Source organism: Dufourea novaeangliae, unplaced genomic scaffold (genome assembly GCF_001272555.1).
Source record: "Dufourea novaeangliae isolate 0120121106 unplaced genomic scaffold, ASM127255v1 scaffold48, whole genome shotgun sequence".
NCBI lineage: Eukaryota > Metazoa > Arthropoda > Insecta > Hymenoptera > Halictidae > Dufourea > Dufourea novaeangliae.
In genome coordinates this window covers 1,154,366-1,174,914 of record NW_015373938.1, presented here as the reverse complement: position 1 = coordinate 1,174,914, position 20,549 = coordinate 1,154,366, and the positions used below count along the sequence as shown (strand labels likewise).

At 33.3% G+C, this 20,549-nt stretch overlaps 1 protein-coding gene across 2 annotated transcripts in view; it reads left to right on the top strand.

Moving 5' to 3' along the window:
* LOC107185564 (monocarboxylate transporter 12-like) overlaps nucleotides 1-20,549 on the top strand; it is a 28,937-nt gene that overhangs the window by 6,185 nt on the left and 2,203 nt on the right. For both annotated transcript variants that reach the window (XM_015573271.1, XM_015573270.1), the window contains exons 2-4: nucleotides 18,132-18,388; nucleotides 19,312-19,438; nucleotides 20,162-20,341. In XM_015573271.1, coding sequence (XP_015428757.1) covers nucleotides 18,175-18,388; nucleotides 19,312-19,438; nucleotides 20,162-20,341 — 521 coding nt within the window. In that variant the 5' untranslated portion in view covers nucleotides 18,132-18,174. The remainder of the gene's footprint in view (nucleotides 1-18,131; nucleotides 18,389-19,311; nucleotides 19,439-20,161; nucleotides 20,342-20,549) is intronic.

Here is a 20,549-nt window from a genome sequence, read left to right as displayed (position 1 = left end):
CAAAAGGAATTATGTTTCTAAATATAATAGTTTTTTTATAAAGAAATATTAAAAAAAGTGTCTTTTTTTTTTTTCAATTTTGAATGGGAAAGTCCCCTTAAAGGAGGAAAGAAATGCCCACTTTTGTTTTTGTCTTTACGAACAACCTTCTAAAATGAGATTTTGCATAAAAATCTGTAGTCTAGTTAAATGTATAATTATGAAAAATTTGCGCGAGCCACCTAAACCGGTCTGTAGAGCAAGAAGAGGGCCCTCCAAGGATCGGTAGAACCGTCGTTGTCCCCTGCGCGCGCGAAGACGCCACCGATTTATGATGCCGCGGCGATATGCTGCTCACCATTTTGGTTTCGTTAGAGCCGAGGGGGGCAACCTTGCGAGAGTGTCCCTCCGCCTCCGAGCCAATGTGTGTGTGTGTGTGTGTGTGTGTGTGTTGGGTATACTGGCAAAGAAAAGGAAGAGGGAAAGGAACAAGTTCTCCGGTGCTGGTGGCCGAGCGCGCACAGTCTAGTTCAAGCACTTCGCGATGATAGTGAACGTCCTCCCGTGAAGATTCTTCCCACCGTCGCGCGTCGATCCACGGGGCCGCCCTTCTCTGAACCGCCGGCCGCCGCCACCGTAGTTACCAGAAACTACTAGTGTGTCACCGAACAGTGTCGTGGACCGAGGAACGGCCGGTTCTCTCGTTCGTTCGCCACGGGTCGCGGAACCCCTCTCTCTCTCTCTCTATCACCTCTGCAGCAGGTCAGTGCACGTTTATATACAGGGTGAAACGGAAGAAAAATATGAAACGGGGGTTCGTAAGTTTTTGGGGGTGTAGGGACGTGTACGATATTGGTACCAATACCCAGATAACACACAGCTGACTTAAAGACGTCTGTTTCAGACGTTCCGGACATTTATAGACGTCTCGAATAGCATGAAATCAAACTTAATATAAATTCATTTGTATTTAATTTTTTGAATTTTATTACAGTTGATTTTATTTTTATTTTTATTATTATTACATACCAGGTTTGGTGAAATATATCATCCACAGTGTGTTTACAAATATTGAAGAGCTATATTTACACAATACTTATGTTGTATTACTTGTTTGTTACACAGGATTTTTAATTATTTTATGTACATTTGTAGATAATATATTTACAAATACGCCTTAAACAGGTCTATACCAACGTCTTAAATAGGTCTACACCAATGTCTTAATGGCGCCTTTAGATGTCTTAGAGACGTCTTAAAGACTCCTTAGAAAGGTCAAAAGACGTCTTAAAGACATCTTTGTTACTAATCAGGACATTCAGTCGTTCAGACCTAAAATAGCTGTAAAATGGATGTCTTCAAGACGTCATGTGCTATTTGGGTATCGATAATACGTAGCGATATACAGGGTGGGCCGGAAATTGTAGTACAACCGGGCAGGAGGTAATTCTATGTTAAAAAAGAAGAAAATATTTTGATATAACATTTTCTCATCCGTGGCTCCGTTTTCGAGAAAATCGATTTTAAAATTTGTTCAACTTGTAAACAATTTGCTTGTCGTGCTTAGATTTTTGGTTTTCTTGTATGCAAGTAAACTGGAGAAATCAATTGGTTTGCAACTTTAAATGCATGGCACATCGAGTTTTCTTTACAACTAAGAAGTAGATTGACATACAAGGGTGGTTTTCTAAAAATACAATTTTCTTTTTCATTAATTTGGACTACAATTTAAAAGCAAAAAAAAAAATAGTAATGAACGCAAAAAAAATTTTATGATCCATTTGAGTTATCATATTCTTAGTCATATTTATCGATGGAAAAATATCAAATTTCGTAAATAATTTAAAGTCAGGTATGTTTTTTCTTTCTCCTGAAAAATTTAATTTTTGGCACTTATAGTGTTTTCTACAAGCATCCTTCAATTATTTGATTTTATTGACTATTTAAAGGACGATCTTAAATACTGTTGCATTTCGCTTTGTATTATTCGAATAAAATTGTTCCCAATTCTGCTCACTCATTTCTTTTTTCGGCCGAGTTTTTACACTGGAACTCTACAAAAGCAGTCAAAATGACTAGCACAAAGATTAAACTGATACGATAATGCCTTTTCCCAAATCTTTCATAACCTTATTGCAATATGAAGGGAAGAAATTGGTTAATTTTTTAAATTTGCATATTTTCAAAATTTTGTCATATTTGTCGAGTTAGACGGAATTTTTGTACAATCGGTCAGTAAAGGCGAATTTACATGATGCACATTGGTTTATTTTTTTGAAGAAACTGGTTAATTTATAAATTTGTATATTTTCAAAATTTTGTCATGTCTGTCGGTATGATAAAAATATTTTTATAGATATACGTGGGTAGATCTAATGTTTAACGAAGTTCAGCCGGCCACTTTTCGCCAGGACTTAACCTTTGGCCTGCTAGGAGTAATATTCCTCTTGGGATTCGAAATTCAGCGCCCTGCGTATGGTATACGGGGTGTCACACTTAACGTAAGCACCTTCAATGTCTCACTTGTTTGTTAAAAATACAAAAAAGGTTTTTGGTTAGAAGGAGCAAATACTATGATAAGCAAACAATGTTTCTCAAGGTCATATTTTTCGAAATTTCAAGGTTATCGTTTTTTGATGCGATTTCAATGACTTATAATAGTGTGACCTTCGTGTGACCTTGAATACGAAAAATCGACAAATATTTGAGAGTAGATATAAATAATAAAATAACTGCGATAGAGAGCATCGAAGTTGATAGATATCACATTAAGTATTTATTAAAATAAATTTTGTGCAAATAAAAAGAAAATGAGGTGCTAAAGGTGCTCACGTTAGGTGGGACACCCTGTATATACAATCAGTCGAAAAAGTCTTCGCGTGCATCTTATAAATATTTTTTTAAATCGGACCAAGTGACGAGATCTTTTTGTGAAGTTAAAAGACCAGTTTACTAAATGATTTGTAAAATAATTTTTGAAAAAGTTGTAATCGGTCGGAATCGCGAAGAAAAGAATAATGGCGTTTGTAACGATTTTTATAATATTTTGGGGTTATTTATTATGAGATTTACAGTATTTATATTTGAATTCTGTATTTTTTTTAATATTCGTTGATCTATTTTTAGTGTTTTTAGTTCTTTGAAGAATTTTCAGCGAGTAAGAATTATCTAAATAATTTTGTAAATTTTAGATGAAGTTTTTCTTTTACTTTTCCTTGATTTCTCGTCATTTTTCGCGGTTCTTTCAACAATTTGTAACGAGTGGTAATTTTTCAAATAATTTTACGAACACAGGTGTTAATAATTTTTATAAAATGCAGTCGCATGTGCAGCAATTACTTTATCTGTATGATGTTTCTGCTACTGGTCTCATTTCGTCGTGTCTCTTCTTGTCTTTTCAGCAAACACTCATTCTCTGAATATTTTTCGGGAATGTTCGTCAAGATGTTTTTATTACATTCGACTTTCTGCACGTCGTCGAGTCAGTGTTTTTCAATAAATCATTTTTTTTGGTTAATGTTTTCGTTTCCTTTCGACTTGGTTTTTCGAACGATTTTTAACGTGTACAAATGTAAAAAATAATTTGACGAAACGGTTTCTATTTATTTTTACAAGTTAAAAATAAATTTAACAGTATTCAATTATTTTTACAATATGCAACCGCATGTCTTTCGAGTAATAACAATCGTGTATATTATTTATTGTTCTTGATTGTTCATTGAATTCAGTGTTTTTTAACATGATTTTTAGCACATGTACGTTTTTTTTAAATAATTTTACGCTTCTAAGCATTTAATAATTTGAGGAATTAAATATTTTTATGCATTTAATAATTTGTAGAATTAAAAAATTTCAAACATTTTGTAATTTGTGGCATTTTAAAATATTAAGCATTTTCATATTTTGTAGAATTTAAGAATTTTAAGGTGTTTAATATTTTGTAGAATTAAAAACTTCTACGATAGAATTTTACAATACTCGAATATAACAATTATGTGTCTTAAAAATTATCGTTTAATCTACAATTATGGCGATACGATCGATAATTATGTTAAACTCGAAAACATGTCTTGTTGTTTATTATTCATTCAATTCTCAGTGATGTCAAGGCGGAAGTTTTTTTCTGCCTTGATCCGATGATCAAGTATCAGTGGTCGTCGATTGATTAACTCTCGCTAATGCTTGAGAACACAATGATGATACATTAAACAAATTTTTTACAATATTTCCTCGCTATAACAATTTTATAACTTGCAAAAAAACTGAATACTGCAATACCTATTTATTAATGAATAGATAGTAACAAATATAATAAATATAAAGAATATAAATATTTTTTTATTCGAAAAATTATTCTTTAAAATTCAAATTTAGAAATTATTTAAGTTAATTTGAAGATATTTAATTTTTAATTTGTTTATAGTATTTATTTTCGTAACATACTGATATATCGAAGATTGTTATACACTGATAATGTCGACAGATCGAGAGTTCAATGATATGCTATTATTAACATTAATTTAGTGGAATTGCTTAGAAACGAATGTGAAATGAAATTACACGTAGAAAATTACGTAATAACATAATAATTCGAGGTTATTCATGATACATATCTGTGAATGAATACATAGTTGTTTCACGATTAGAATTAATGAAAATTCTTTAATAACACGATAACTCGTGATGATTCATGACATATTAAAAGTTTATTTTAAAATTGTTTATAAGTGCATATAGATTGGACTGACAAGTAGAAGCCTATACAAATTATTTGAAATTTTTAGTTAATTATATGCTATATTTGGTATTGAAGTTTTATGTTACAGATCATTTTACAAATTGATTTTCCAAATTATTGATAAATCAGTATAAGATCAATTAACGTATATAAATCGTAGAACTTGAATACATACTGTTATTAGTTATTATTTTTAATCAACTTCAAATTTCTAAAAAGAAAAATCAGACTATCTGAGGATTAAAGATTCATGATTCTGTATTTTCGAAATTAATTGAAACTAAGTATGCAGTAAATATTAATAGTACCCAATAATAATTTTAATAATATTTATAAATTAAAGTAACAATATATATACAGGGTGTTCCGCTTAAAACAGGCCACCTAAATATCTTCTATATTTGTGATCATACGAGAAATATTTTTTACGTAATTTCGGATATTTACGTAAATCGGATGGCCCACAAAAATTGTTTATGAGTCTCATTTTTGAATGTTTTTTTCAAGGTCACCCATGCTTTTTTACGTATATGCACATAATTGTTCCTGTTGTATGTTATAGTCAACATTATTATGCATTTATCCATGTATAATAGAATGATCTTGAATGACCTTGAAATGACCTTGAATTCTAAAAATTTTTAATTTACTCTAAAACTTTTAAATTTACTTATATAACTTTTTTCCACCATCTGATTTGTTTTTTGAAACCATTTAAATCACGTAAAAAATGTTTCTCGTATGATCACAAATGGAGAACATATTTACGTGGCCTGCTTTAAGCGGAACACCTGTATAACAATACTTAATAAAGTATTAAGTATTATTATATGTATGTTATTATCTGAACATTATTATTTATCATATACACATTAATAATTACGATATTTTCAATTAAAAATTCTTATAAATTTTGTAAATATAAATAATAATTTTAAATTGAAAATATCGTTATTATTAATGTGTATATAATAAATAAGAATATTTAGATATTAATAATAATAATTTACGTTAAACGAACCGCAACCTTAGAAATGATTTTACGTAAACAGGTTTCTCTTTTGTAAACAATTCCTTTCGTTTCACTTGTTCGAAACTCGCGGCTGAATTTCCGTCGACCGTCTCTGTTATCAACGTGTAGCAATTATTATTGATAAATGAAAAATATGTTGTCGAGGACGAGGCTGTGTATTCAAGTTTTACGACGGTTTCGTGACTATGTAAATATTTTTCCGTCTCCAATCATCGGGGATATACGCAAAATTTATAATAGCGCAACCGTGACGCAACGATAAAATATGTAATAGCTATAATTCGTGTTCAATGTATATAAAGCTGCTTTATCTGCAGATATTTATGAAAATTACTTGCTAACATAATGTACCCACTAATAAATCGAGACGTTTAACGTTGTTCAGAAATTTAAATAATGTTTTTTCGTACGGAGAATTTCAATAAATCACTTAATGTTTTTTTAATTAACCAATGAAACATCGAAAGATTCATGTTTCCTGATACGTTTTTTAAAATGATTTTTCAGAATTATTTATACAGTATATGTTCATGATACGCATAACTTTGTAAATTACTTAAAATTAGTTCAATGTTAAATTATGCATAGAAACCATCAAGATATATTAATTAAATAACCTTTATTTATTTGTTAACAAGAATTCTTTGCAAACAGAAACAGTGTTTTCACGGATAAGTAAATAATATTCTCCCTTAAATCACTATGACGCGACGTCGCAAAATTGACACAAGTCGGGCGGAATTTTTCTACAGTCCAACAGTAAAGACGAATTTACACGATTCAGTTTGGTTGAACCATGAAGTTAATGCAACAAAATTGAAAGCAAAATAGATGGTCTAAATTACCATTCAATCAAAGTGGTCAACAAAATTGAATATTTTTCAATGTTTGAATTTTGTTGAATCAACCAAATATTGTTTAAACAAAGTGACTCATGCAAATTCACCTTAAATACAACGTTGAACGATGCAAACTATATCGGTACATAATGTTCTGCCTTAAATCACTACAAGGTTTTGCAACCTTTGCAATTTTGCAAATAGTAGAAGTCAGGCAGAATTTTTCTACCATCGGTCAATAAAGGCGCATTTACATGATTCACTTTGGTTGAACCTAGTGATGGGCACCATCGACTAAATTAGACTATCGACTAATGACTATTTAGTCGCAACATACTATCGACTATTTAGTCGATAGTTTTTAGTCGACTGAAATTTTGCTTTATAGGTTATGTATAGATTATGTCGTCAATTTTTCAGCACCATTGGTGTATTTACCTTTTAGAAATGTATTAGTTCATAGATCGAATTTCAAAAATATAAGTGGTAAACAAGTTTTTTTAAACAATTACTAATATTCGATTTTTTGTAAGCTATTTAATATTGGCACTTAAAACATTACTTGCTCTAAATTTTCTATGTAAATCAATTAGGTTATAAGCAATAATTTGCACAGTTCTTGGTAATGCATAAAAAAATATATCAAAAAATTTCAATTTGTTTGCATCACGAAGAAAATAATCAAGATCCAGTTAATAGCGATCAATAGCTCGATAGTTCGAGCGAGTCGCTTTAAGCGACTAATATTAGTCGCCTGAAAGTAATCGCTTCAAGCGACTAATATTACTCGCCTGAAAGTAGTCGACGATTGAAAAAATTAGTCAACAGAAAATAGTCGTTGGTTACTATCGACTTAGTCGATAGTTTTTAGTCGATGGTGCCCATTACTAGTTGAACCATGAAGTTAATTCAACAAAATTGAAAGCAACGTGAACGGTATAAATTCCTATTCAATCATAGTGTTTGACCAAATTGAACATTCTATATTGTTTGAATTTGCTTGAAATAATCAAGTATTGTTCAAACAAAGTGACTCGTGCAAATTTTGCCTTAAATAGCGTTGAACGATAGAAATAACATCGACGCGGCCACGTGACTTCAGGTGTCATTATAATTAATGAAATTCAGGTGCAATTTATCGACAGCACGGAATTTTTCTCGGATCAACGTGACGTTCGATTGCACGTGAATGTCGGATTAAGGACAATTAAAAATTGCATGCAAGTTGCATCATTTGAACTTAATTGATCCCACGGTTAATTAAATAATCGTTTCACGCGAATGCATGGCTGTCGAGAGTGATACGAGTTACTAGGAAATATTTACAGCGTAAGTGTTCATTGAAATGTTCCACTTGATGGTAAAACACACAGTCGTATTCTTACGTATGTGTTCGTGTGCACGAGTAACAATAATTTTAATGTACATACAGGATATAACAAAAATGTTGAAGTACCCTGAAATAGTAGATTCGTGAGGTGATTTGAAACAAGTTTTTCCTTAGCAAAAATGTTATCTGACGCTTTGTTAACGAGATATTAACGAAAAACCCCAACCAATTAGAGCGCGAGTCTGCCGGCCGAGTTCCCGCGGTAACGTTGGCTACGCGCTACGATTGGTAACCGACGTTAACGCGGGAACTCGGCCGGCAGACTCGCGCTCTAATTGGTCGGGGTTTTTCGTTAACATCTCGTTAACAAAACCTCGAATAACATTTTTGCTAAGGAAAAACTTATTTCAAATTACTTCACGAATCTCCCATTTCCGGGTACTCCAACATTTTTGTTAAACGCTGTATAATGAAAATATGTAGAAGTGTACGTAACAGGAATTTATTGATAATTAAATACTTTATCTGTAGTCATGTTATATGAAACACCCTGTATAAAATTGTACAAAGTAAGATTATAATTTTATACAGGGTATTTCATGTAAATTTTATAAATGTTAGTGTAATTTAATTACTACATAATTTAAAACAATTATATATTTTCTAGTTCAATAAAATAAGAATTATATTGTTCTTTATTATATTATTGATAGTTGCATTCGCCTTTCCAAAACATACGGAGTCTATAAACATAAATGTATATCGAAGACGGCATAAAATTAAAAATACAAGTGTATATATATTTTTATATTTTTTATATTTTTATTATATACTTATATTGTTGTATATATTATAATAAAAGCATAAAAAATATAAAAAAATATATATATAGTTGTATTTGTAATTCTGTGCCGTCACCGAAAAGGTTGTAATGTATTTAATATGCTACTCAGGAAGAGAAAATAAGTTTTCGTAGCTGTTGTTGCATTTCTGTACAAATAATAAAAATAGAAATTATTTTGTACTGTTTAGCGCATTTCAAAGTCGGTTCACATATTTTGAAAGATGTTTTAATATTTGATGGTGAAGAGCAACCTTGTTTCAAGGAAAACTGCTGTTTTAATTTCAGTTCGGAAACGTTCGGAACAGACCGTGTGTCGCGCGAGTACTCGCTTGATCGCGCATTGATGTCTCCCGATCGACACACTGCGTTCAAGGCGTCAAATATTGCATAAAAGTTTTGACACCTAATTGTTGTTTCAGAAGTCTCCGTGTAAAAGAAATTTGTGAGTCACTGTATTATCATTAGACCACGGATTTTGTGCATTAACAAAGTATATCCAATTGTCAAAAATTCAGTACAAGTAAAAACTGTTTTAGGAAAATTTAGGTTTTCTTTTTATTTCGAATCTACGAGAGAACCTGTAACAGAACCATCATTGGAATACAAAAATATCAATTCATAATTAAATTGTTTCGAAACAAATACAAAAATTTTACCCAAAAATAGTGCGCCACTTACTGATACACTTAATATAATCTGATTGATACTTATTATTTCATCGATATTGCTGAATAACGTCTCATTTTTCGTTGACAAAGTTTTCCCCAACAGCTCGCGTATTTTTCATTAAGAAATACTCAGATAATCACCTGTCCGGTGAATGATTCGAAACTATTGATTGATATTATATGTCTGAAAAAAATACGAGTTAGAAAATCCTGATATTCACTCGGTTGGCGACCCTGGGATTGAATAATCGCTGTGTTTATCTCAGCCACAGCATGAAATCGACGATTATTAGAAAAGATACGTATGTACAACAATGCCCTATGAATTCGCAATGAGCCCAGTCAATCATTCGCATACAGGGTGTCCCGTTATTCATGGTACACAGATGTATACAGTTGGTAATAATCCGCAGTGCACAATGATTGATCAAATTTATTAGAGCCACCCGCGCAAAATTAATCAACTTTTCACTGTGTTATAGTGTAAAGATTCAAGTTCAATTTCAGTTAATCGCATTTTTATAGCAAAGGAGACTTTAGGTTAATCAGGTCTTTATCTTAAAAGACTCGGATAACAGAACGTTCGGATAGTAGAAAATTTGGATAACAGAACGTTCGGACAGTAGATGATTTGGATAATAAAACGTTCATATAGTAGAACGTTCCGATAATAGAAGATTCGAAAAACAGTATATTCGGATAACAGAACGTTCGGATAGTAGAAGATTTGGATAATAGAACATTTGGATAACAGAACGTTCCGATAATAGAAGGTTCGAATAACACTACGTTCGGATAGTAAAAGGTTTGGATAACAGAACGTTCCGATAATAGAACGTTCCGATAATAGAAGATTCGGATAACAGAACATTTCGATACTAGAAGATGCAAATAACAGTACGTTCGGATAGTAAAAGGTTTAGATAATAGAACGTTCCGATAATAGAAGGTTCAGATAACAGAACGTTCGTACATTATAAAGTTCCGATAATAGAAGGTTCGGATATTAGAATATTTGTATAGTAGAAGGTTCGGATGTTAGAAGATTTGTATAGCAGAAGGTTCGGATATTAGAAAGTTCGGATATTAGATGGTTCGTGTAGTAGAACGTTCGGATAACAGAACATTAGAATATTAGAATATTCCGATAAGCGTTCAGATACGGGAGTTTCTACTGTAATAAATTTGCGAAGAAAGAAGTTTTCCAAAAGGTGAATAGTAAGAATTCGTTTATTTGAACCAATGGAAATATTAAATCAACATTCGACAACGAGTGTGCGTGAACGTGTAACACATTTATACATATCTCGTGAAATTCCACGTGAAAATTAGCGGTGCCTCCTTATCAACAATAAATTAACATCGTCTTCGATGTTCGGACGTCGGAGATCGGTGTGTTCTTAGCGCTGGAATAACGGGCCGGAAACATTGGTGTGCTCGCGTGTACAACACGCGCAAACAACTTTCACAGAGCATCGGGACGCATTAATGACTCGATGATTTGTCGACTGTCCGCGGAGCCTTCGCCACGCTGGGAGCAAAGGCGGTTCCGAGGATGAGAGGCCGATTAAATTACTTTTATAAACAAGAAATTGAACGATCCATCGCTAAATATACACTTCCACGAACCGTTGATCGACGAGGCTTGTACTAGACCTTTCCATTATTTGCGGAGAATCATCATTTCGACCGATGATGAGCAATTTTTCATTTTTATTTTTACCAACGAGCCAACACAATAAACCTTGGATTAATGACCGAAAATTAGGACTGGAAATCCGGATGGTTACAAAGTAAAGGAATCAATTTTAAATACAGTAAATCCTCAATGAATGCGCGAATGCACCTAGGCATTGACAAGGAGAGATCTCCAGGTGTCACGTTGACGTTTTTAAGTAGTTTAGCAGAGTGGTAGAGCTTGGAATTCTGAAGCCAGTGCAATTTTTTCAGTCGCATATGGCCATTAGTTTATGAAATATTTTATGTTCAGTGCCGAGGAGCCTTCGAACACTCATCGAAGATTTACTGTATAGAATTATCACCGAACAGGACAGCAAATGGAAAGGAAAGGGGAACTGAACGTTTCTAGGCGATGACAAAACTAATGCAACAATACTTTTTTTTTTCAATGAACCTTATACTAACGTGTTTATGAGATTTTTCTCTTTAAAATAATACCAAACACGGTAAATTTGGATCGCATTTACTTACGGATCATTTATGGCACTTAATCAATATCAATAAGTAAATATAATTCAAATTGTATCGTTTTTGGTCTTGTTTTAATCAGAAAAATCTCACAAGTCTGTTAGTAACTGTTTTATTAAATAAAAATAAAAAATAAAAATTAAAAAATTCCCATCGTTCAATAAGCTCTGTCTCACTGATATGAGGTTATTTAATCTGTTTTGATTGGCTGAAATGGTGCTTACTCTGTAGATCGTTTCGGGTACTAATCCAAGTTTTACTGTATTTGAAAACCCAGTCATTCGTGTACGAACCGTTGCAACCATAACCTTAAAAAAGCGAATTTATTAATTTAAAAATTGTTAATATACTTTCAGTTAATTTTTTGTTTTCATCACTGATTTAGACAATCGTTTATAAAACTCATTGTCAGTTGAAAAAACGCGGGTAGTGTTTGAAGTTCGGGGTCGAAATAGACCCAGGCACTGCCATCTAGGGGTTACTTTACCTCTCAGCGTAGTGAGTCCTCGGCGGCCATACTGTTTTCAGAATATAACATAACCTGGTATACCGGTTATCGAAAAACGGTGGATCTTTTAGTTACTGGCACGCAAGTTAGACTGGCAGTTGAACGTTTATTATCAAAAATTCCAAACATACGGATATTATTAAAACATAGTATGTACAAAGATGGTATTCTTTCATTTATTTTCATTGATACATGAAAGTGTGTATCTCCTTTACTGGATAATGAATCCTTTACATTCGGATAATGGAGGTTCTACTGTTTCTCCTTTATATGACCGTAAATACACCATGTAATTGCCATCAGCGAATGACAAATGTCATAATAAATTCTTTCTGCAACGTCTTTTCAACGATTCGATGAAACCTTCAGGCTGATATACATGAATAAATTGTTTTCGATTTTAAATGAGGAAATACTATACTCAACTGTTTAAATCACGCGGGATACGTGTTACAAACGTGTAAACAACGTTTTGTATATGTGCGTGACACGCGTTCTGCGCTCCGATAATTGGTTTTTCGAATAACGGATAGATATAATCGGTCATATCCATTAAGTGACGTACCCGATAATAGAGGTTCTACATATGTACGTGACTTAACCAGACAGAACTTTCCGTCGAGCACACTTTCAGCGTACTTACAAATAAACAGCAAATATTCGAACGGAATTTTTATTTTCGACAATCTTTAACGATCCAGAAGCCAGAGAACACATGACTGTGTCGTTGGAACCTGGTATTAAGTTTGTGAAAAAAGTAAAATGAAACATAAGAAGATCGCCCTAATCCGTTGAAATTCGAATTGAAGATCGCCCTAAACTGTTAAAATTCGATTAGAAGATCGCCCTAAGCCGTTGAAATTCGATAAGAAGATCGCCCTAATCCGTTGAAATTCGAATTGAAGATCGCCCTAAACTGTTAAAATTCGATTAGAAGATCGCCCTAAGCCGTTGAAATTCGATAAGAAGATCGCCCTAATCCGTTGAAATTCGAATTGAAGATCGCCCTAAACTGTTAAAATTCGATTAGAAGATCGCCCTAAGCCGTTGAAATTCGATAAGAAGATCGCCCTAATCCGTTGAAATTCGAATTGAAGATCGCCCCAAACTGTTAAAATTCGATTAGAAGATCGCCCTAGGCCGTTGAAATTCAAATTGAAGATCGCCCGACGCTTTGAAATTAAAGGTGAAGTGAAATAAATTCAAACGAAATTTCAATTGTTTAATGAATAATCTCAGTACTGGCAAGAATATGAAATGAATGTCGATTATAGTTTTACGAGAAAGTTAATTTAAAAAAGCGTAGGAAATATAACGTCCAAGTCTCTTAAACGAGCTTGAAGTTAATTCTGTAACAATATAATATGTTAATACAGTATATTGGACTGGAAATACGTACATATAATTCAAATCGTAACTGAAGATGATATTGTTAATTTACAATTATTTATATTAGTATTATGTCGAATATAAATATGAAATATAAATATAAAATGTAAATATAAAATATTAGTACGAAATATAACAATTATGACTGTATTTATAATTGTTTTATGATATATACTAAAATTCCCCGAATAATCGGCGTTCTACTACATAACATACTCCATTGTCTAGAACTTAGTAAATTCAACAATAGTTTAATAAAACCTTTATTTTATTTTACAAAAATCCAACAAGTCTGCGTTTCTATAAGTCTATAAAAATCAGCATTCACACGAACATCCTTCTCATGATGAACGTTGGTTCTTTGTGATAAATCTCAGGATCGTTTGCCTTTTCTTGTGTTTTTTCTTTTTTATGAATGGGGGGAGAGAGAGTCGTTTCAGCGTGAATCGTTACTTGTACTACTCCTCGCGGTGAGGACAACGACCCAAAGCGGCGTGACCTTGGGCGAACACGAACGACCTTGAGCGCGAAAAAGTATTCAGAGTAAGAATGAACGTGTTACAGGCAGACGGTTGAAATAACTGGAATACAAGGGGTGATTCTGTTCACGGGAAAGCTGCAATGGGGAATTGTCGGTTGAGAGAATTTATTGCGTGACTCGTACATGAAATATAAAATTGTAAAAGTTAGGTTAGGAGACAGAATTTTGTTATAATACTCTCACATAATAGGATGTCTGCATAAACTTTTGTCGTTTTATGATGAAGTGAAATATTTTGGATAAAATATATAGCTGGCTCATTGCACTTTTTTGATAATTTATTTCTTAATTCAAGTGTAGATATATTCTTTGTAACATAGCTTTACTTATAAGTGAGACATAATGAGGTGTTTAGTAAATCTTAATTTTCTATAAAGTTCTTAATTTTAATATTTTCAACTTATTCATGTTTACATACTTTAATATTAAACATATGTATTAAATAAATTATTGTTTAAGATTTCTGTGTTTGTATATTTCAAGTTAAATTTTTAAAAAATAGTGTCTATGACACTAAGGACTTTCTCTGCCTTTTGTTCTGTAGAGGTAATCTGTTTAGATTCTGAGAAGCTTATTCAAAGAAGCTCTACATATTATATAATTCCAGTAGGGACAACAGTCATTCTAATCGTTATTCCTTAGGAAATATACCAGAATACGTAGATCCCTTTAGTGTGTGAACTGCTACAAATTATACCGCATTGATTAACCATTTAATAAATTAATCTGTCTAATCTCCATTTCTCGCCAAATTATATAACAGACAACTGGCAGAACAATACAATAGCCTTCGAGTTCCACCCAACTGCACACTAGTATACTCTCACAATGCCCTTGCCTGGTTACATAATTAAAATTCTCGTTAGGTAAACAATAAAAAAAACAAAAGCACCTTGTTGGTGATGGGTAAAATTTTCACATTATTTCCCGCATTGAATTACCCATAGACAGCTATTTATAGATATACGTGTTTCGGTGCAAATACCTGCCCGAAGCAACGAAGACTTGTTTTCGGTGTCGGCAGTGCCGCGAGGAGGTTATTTCCGAACTTCTCTCCCCGCGTTCTTAGAAGCTCGTTTCGAGCGGCGCTTAAGCGCCAGGCGATTTAACATCGCGGTATCGCCCGAGGCGTTAACCAGTAACCATGCAATGCTGGTATTTCCTCGTCCAACGTTATCTGACCTTTATGAAAATGATTCACAATAATTATGTATTCAGACGTGCATAAAGCGCTTGGTTCTTCGGAAGATTTTCACACGATGCAACCCAGAAACGCCTGTTTTCTCGCGGGTACCACCTTAATCCGCTAAAGAAACCAAAATTGGTTTCCTTTTCGTAAATCTTGCACTTTATTAGCTTGGGATACGATATGTCTGAAGATGAAATTCGAATCGAAGATCGTCCTAAGCCGTTGAAATTCGAATTAAACATTGCTCTAAACCGTTAAAATTCAAATTAAAAATCGCCCTAGACTGTTAAAATTCGAAGTAAAGATTGTTCTAAGCTGTTAAAATTCGAATTGAAGATCCCCCTAAGCCGTTGAAATTCGATTAGAAGATCGCCCTAAGCCGTTGAAATTCGAATTAAAGATCGCCCTAAGCTGTTAAAATTCGAATTGAAGATCCCCCTAAGCCGTTGAAATTCGAATTGAAGATCCCCCTAAGCCGTTGAAATTCGAATTGAAGATCGCCCTAAACCGTTAAAATTCGAAGTAAAGATCGCCCTAAGCTGTTAAAATTCAAATGGAAGATCCCCCTAAGCCGTTGAAATTCGATTAGAAGATCGCCCTAAGCCGTTGAAATTCGAATTAAAGATCGCCCTAAGCTGTTAAAATTCGAATTGAAGATCCCCCTAAGCCGTTGAAATTCGAATTGAAGATCGCCCTAAACCGTTAAAATTCGAATTAAAAATCGCCCTAAACAATTCGTAATGCCTTATAATATTTACCGCATATTCCGATAAGTATCCTAATACTTTTAGGCGGGAATATACATGCGATTTAAAGTATTACAGAATTTTCTGCGGGTTCTGAAGCTTTTGTCGTACCGAATTCTTACTTTATTCAAATGAATTCTTACTTTAGGAGACTCTTAGTGATCCAGAAATTAGGAAGGTAGCACAAACCGAGTGAGAAACGTGTCAATCCAACCTTCTCGATGCTTGCTCGATCCGTGCATGATTTTAGCGCTTTTACGTGGCGTTTAGCAAACTGTCAATTGCTCCGTGGTAATTAAAGTTCTCGTGTTACCACTAAAAAAGTCCGACGTCTTTCGTGCACGGAAAAAGAAGATCGGTTCGTTCGTCACGAGTAGCTAAATATTCCATTTATTTATTCGATCGATCCCCGTTTTCCCCGTTTACGTAACGTTTTATAAGAAAAAATAATTAGTAATAATGCCCAATCATAATAAAAATCATATTAGTATAAAAGTAATAATAATTATAATTAATTGATGATAATAAAAATTCTTTAATCCAATAACAATTGGCTAATTTAATAACGGTTGAGAATGTACAGTTAATGTTATAATTATGAAGAGTCCTGGACCAATGTGAATCGAGAAAAAGTAAAATGAAAGTTACGTCTGACTCAACCTGATATAAACACATTTAAAAAAAATTACTATCAAGAAGTCTCTTGAGGAAAATTATTTACGACATGTAATATACAAGAGTCCAATGAAAAAACAGACAAAGAAGGGTTTGTTGAAGTTTTTACAATTATTTCTCATGGTTAGTAAGGAATTAGTTAATAAATAATTTTCATTTGAAATATCGTTTTCATTTGTTATTTATCATTTAAATGAAGATCTTCCTAATGTTATATGTAAAAATTTATTATACTCGATTAATACATATATCATATATTAACGTGAGATTAGGTATGACATACAACATTGATTATAACACATAAATTACATTACACACGAAACGAAATAAATTTCTTAGATTTCCAAAGCGCCGTATAATCTTTAGTCAAATTTTTTAATGGACCTTCTTGTAGGAAGTCTGGTTGAAAAATTCGAGACTACCCGAAGTGCCGCCTACATTCACGTACAAACAAGAAAATAAACATGATACATACATCCAATAATAAAGAAATGTTTAAATAACTCTTTTAAAAAATATTCTGAAAATCGTATTAAATATAAAAGGAAGTAGCACATCCAGTAGTCGCAATGCAGTTGTTTGATTAATTAAAAAATACCAAAAGTGTGTATCTGTAATTTAGATTTAAAAAATTGTTAACTTGTTATGTCAAGATTAATTAAGAAATTGCCATAAGAAATTGGACTAACAAATACTCTATAAAATATAGTTGTACTTAGTACATATTGCTAATCCCTCATAAAGTTGCAACGGTTTAAGTGATTACAGTCGACACACGTTACTATTATACATTAACAAAAAAGGAGTAGAAAAAAATCGCGAGCGTGGAATGAAATAAGCACGCAGGTAATAACAAGATATGTTTTGTTTTCCACAGGAAACATAGCTGCAACACGTTCACTTTATCTTGTAGCCTTGTTCTACATACCGGCGCATGGAGATTTTGTTTACTCGTTAAAAAATCCGATTTTTTTTACATAATGAAACACTTTCAACTATGGTTCATTGAAAATTTAGAATCATTCCGAAACATAACGCTACTCGATTTGTGTCTCTACGAAAAACGGATAATCTGCTTTTAAATTAATGATTGAAATGTAATGAAAATTTGGTCAAAATTTTATTGCACAACACAGAAATCCTTCGATAATTTTTATAGAGTGATGAATCTTAGAGTTTGTAGACTTAAATGTGTTGAGCCATAAATAACTTCCATTTATACCTCTTAATTTTCCTTCCACTAAGAACAATTGACATTTAACTGTTATCAACCACACGTCCTTCATTATTACTAAATGTAACAATTATTGATATCCTCGAAGTTATACCATCAAATCGGAAAAGTTATTTCTGGCTCGACCCAGGGACGACAATATTGCCTAAAAAATGATAATTTCAGTTAGGGTTCTATGAACCACAATTAATTTCTCTGTGATGCTTCCAGATAAATTTCGTCGAACGTTCCTTGCCGCATTTCTTCCGCCAAGATGAGAGCGAAAAGTGAAAAAACGAAATTGGTCCCGCCGGATGGAGGATGGGGATGGGTCGTCCTATCATCCGCCCTGGTCGTTAACTTCCTCATTCCGGGCACCGTCAAGTCGTTCGGTGTCCTCTTCGTCGAGTTTCTCCACGTCTTCAAAGCGTCCTCCACTGCTGCCTCCTGGATGCCTGCATTATGTTATTTCCTGTACAATTCCTTAGGTAAAAATAATTCGATACGTTCATCATTTCAGATTCCCTTACCATTTATCTTTCACTCTAATGGCAGACTCCATTACAATATATCACTTTGAGGTCCACACACAATATTACTCTCATATGAACATGCAGCATAACACTTGAGTCGACAGGTAGCATTATCTCATGTGGATCCGCGGCATAATACTCTTAAATTTACCTATTATTGTACTCTCATGTGGATACACAGCATAAAACTCTTAGATTTACATATTATTCTAAGCGCATGTAGATACGCAGCATAACACTTAAGTCGACAGGTAGCATTATCTCATGTGCATACGCAGCACAATACCCATAAGTTTACATATTTTTCTACTTTCATGTGGGTATGCAGCATAATACTCTTAGATTCGCCTATTACTCTACTCTCATGTGGATACACACCATAACACTCTCAGATTTCACCTATTACTCTACCCTCATGTGGATACGCAGCATAACACTCTTAGATTCGCCTATTATTCTACTCTCATGTGGATACATAGCATAACACTCTTAGCCACACACATAATTCTATTCATATGTGGATACCCAGCACAACTCTGCACAGCATAAAACCATTAATCGTCTACACCCACAATAAGGTATGGGCGTGTTTAGCTCGATGAGTAATGCAAACTGGCAAAAGCTCATTAAAAATTGAGGATTACACTTGGGGAGTCCCCCCGTTTAAGTCTACGCATAATATTCTCACATGGATACGCAGCATAACACTTTAAGGTCGACGCGTAGAATAAATTACGGTCGAGCTAGCATGAGAATATTGTGCATACATTTAAATATATTTGTAAACATACAAAACTGTAATCCACATTTTTATTATATGAATACTCTCATCTCTCACTATATGTATACAGAAAAAATGATAAAACCATGTTTTCCAGGTCCCTTATCGAGTATCTTGTCCACAAGATACTCCTACAAAACAGTGACAATCATCGGTGGTGCGTTCGCGGCTTGCGGAATGATGTCAAGTTACTTTGCGAACTCGGTTTCCTACTTATACATTAGGTACGGTTTTAGAATTAATCGGGTATTTTTTATGAATGACATTCGTCGTAATCTAGAAATCTAGAAGAAAGTTAGGATTCTTATAGAATCTATCGAAAATTTTTCCACTAGATTGTAGGGTGTTCCAATTAACGCGATCAACAAAAAAATACCTCTATTGTTTCTGCGAAGTGATTTCCTAATTATATTCAAATACAACACATTAATTAATAAAGGAATTGCATCGAGGAAAATTCTATTGTTAAGGTGGGTTTTCATATTTAAAAGGGAAGTTTTCAGAAACGATATATGAAACTTTAAAATGTTTTCAAACACTTTCAGGACTAACTATGTAAATGTATTTAACCTAAATATGCCTTCATGAGGCCACAGAATGCAACAGAAACGTTTTTCACAACTATATTAATTGGGACAGACAATACAGAATGGTTCGCTAGAAACAGGTCATTTTAACATCTTTTAATATCATACTAACATTATAATAGAGTAATGTTACAAAATATAAAATAGAGAATTCCCGCCCTGTAATCCACGGAGAATTTAAAATGAATGAAAGTAAAAAGTTACAACCTAACCCAATATTGTCTATTTTTACTTAACGTAGATTTTTGAAGCATCGATTTAACAGAAAATATTAACATGGCCTCTTTCTGATCAACCACACGGTATATTAAAGAACGAAGAAACGTCCATTGAAGATGAACATTTATTTTGTGAATACAGCTACGGTTTAATGGTTGGCATCGGTGCTGGACTGACGTTCCCGCCGACGGTGTACATTGTAACCGCTTATTTCGAAAAACTTCGAGGATTTGCTAATGGCCTGTGCATCTCTGGTAGCGCAATCGGGACTATCGTTTTGCCACCATTTTTACAGTATCTGCTCGACTGTTTTGGATACAGGTAATTTTATTGATATCGTTATCATTATTGGACTTTCTATAGTTTTTAAATTTTGATGAAAAACGCTACTCCTACACGCAGCGGGATTCCCCCAGTCTTTGTTTTACGTATGGTTTTATAAATATAAACACACAGGTTGCAATAATTATTAATATGAACCAAGTTATAAAATTATTCATTATGCGTTAAATCGTTTCTTGTTCGATTA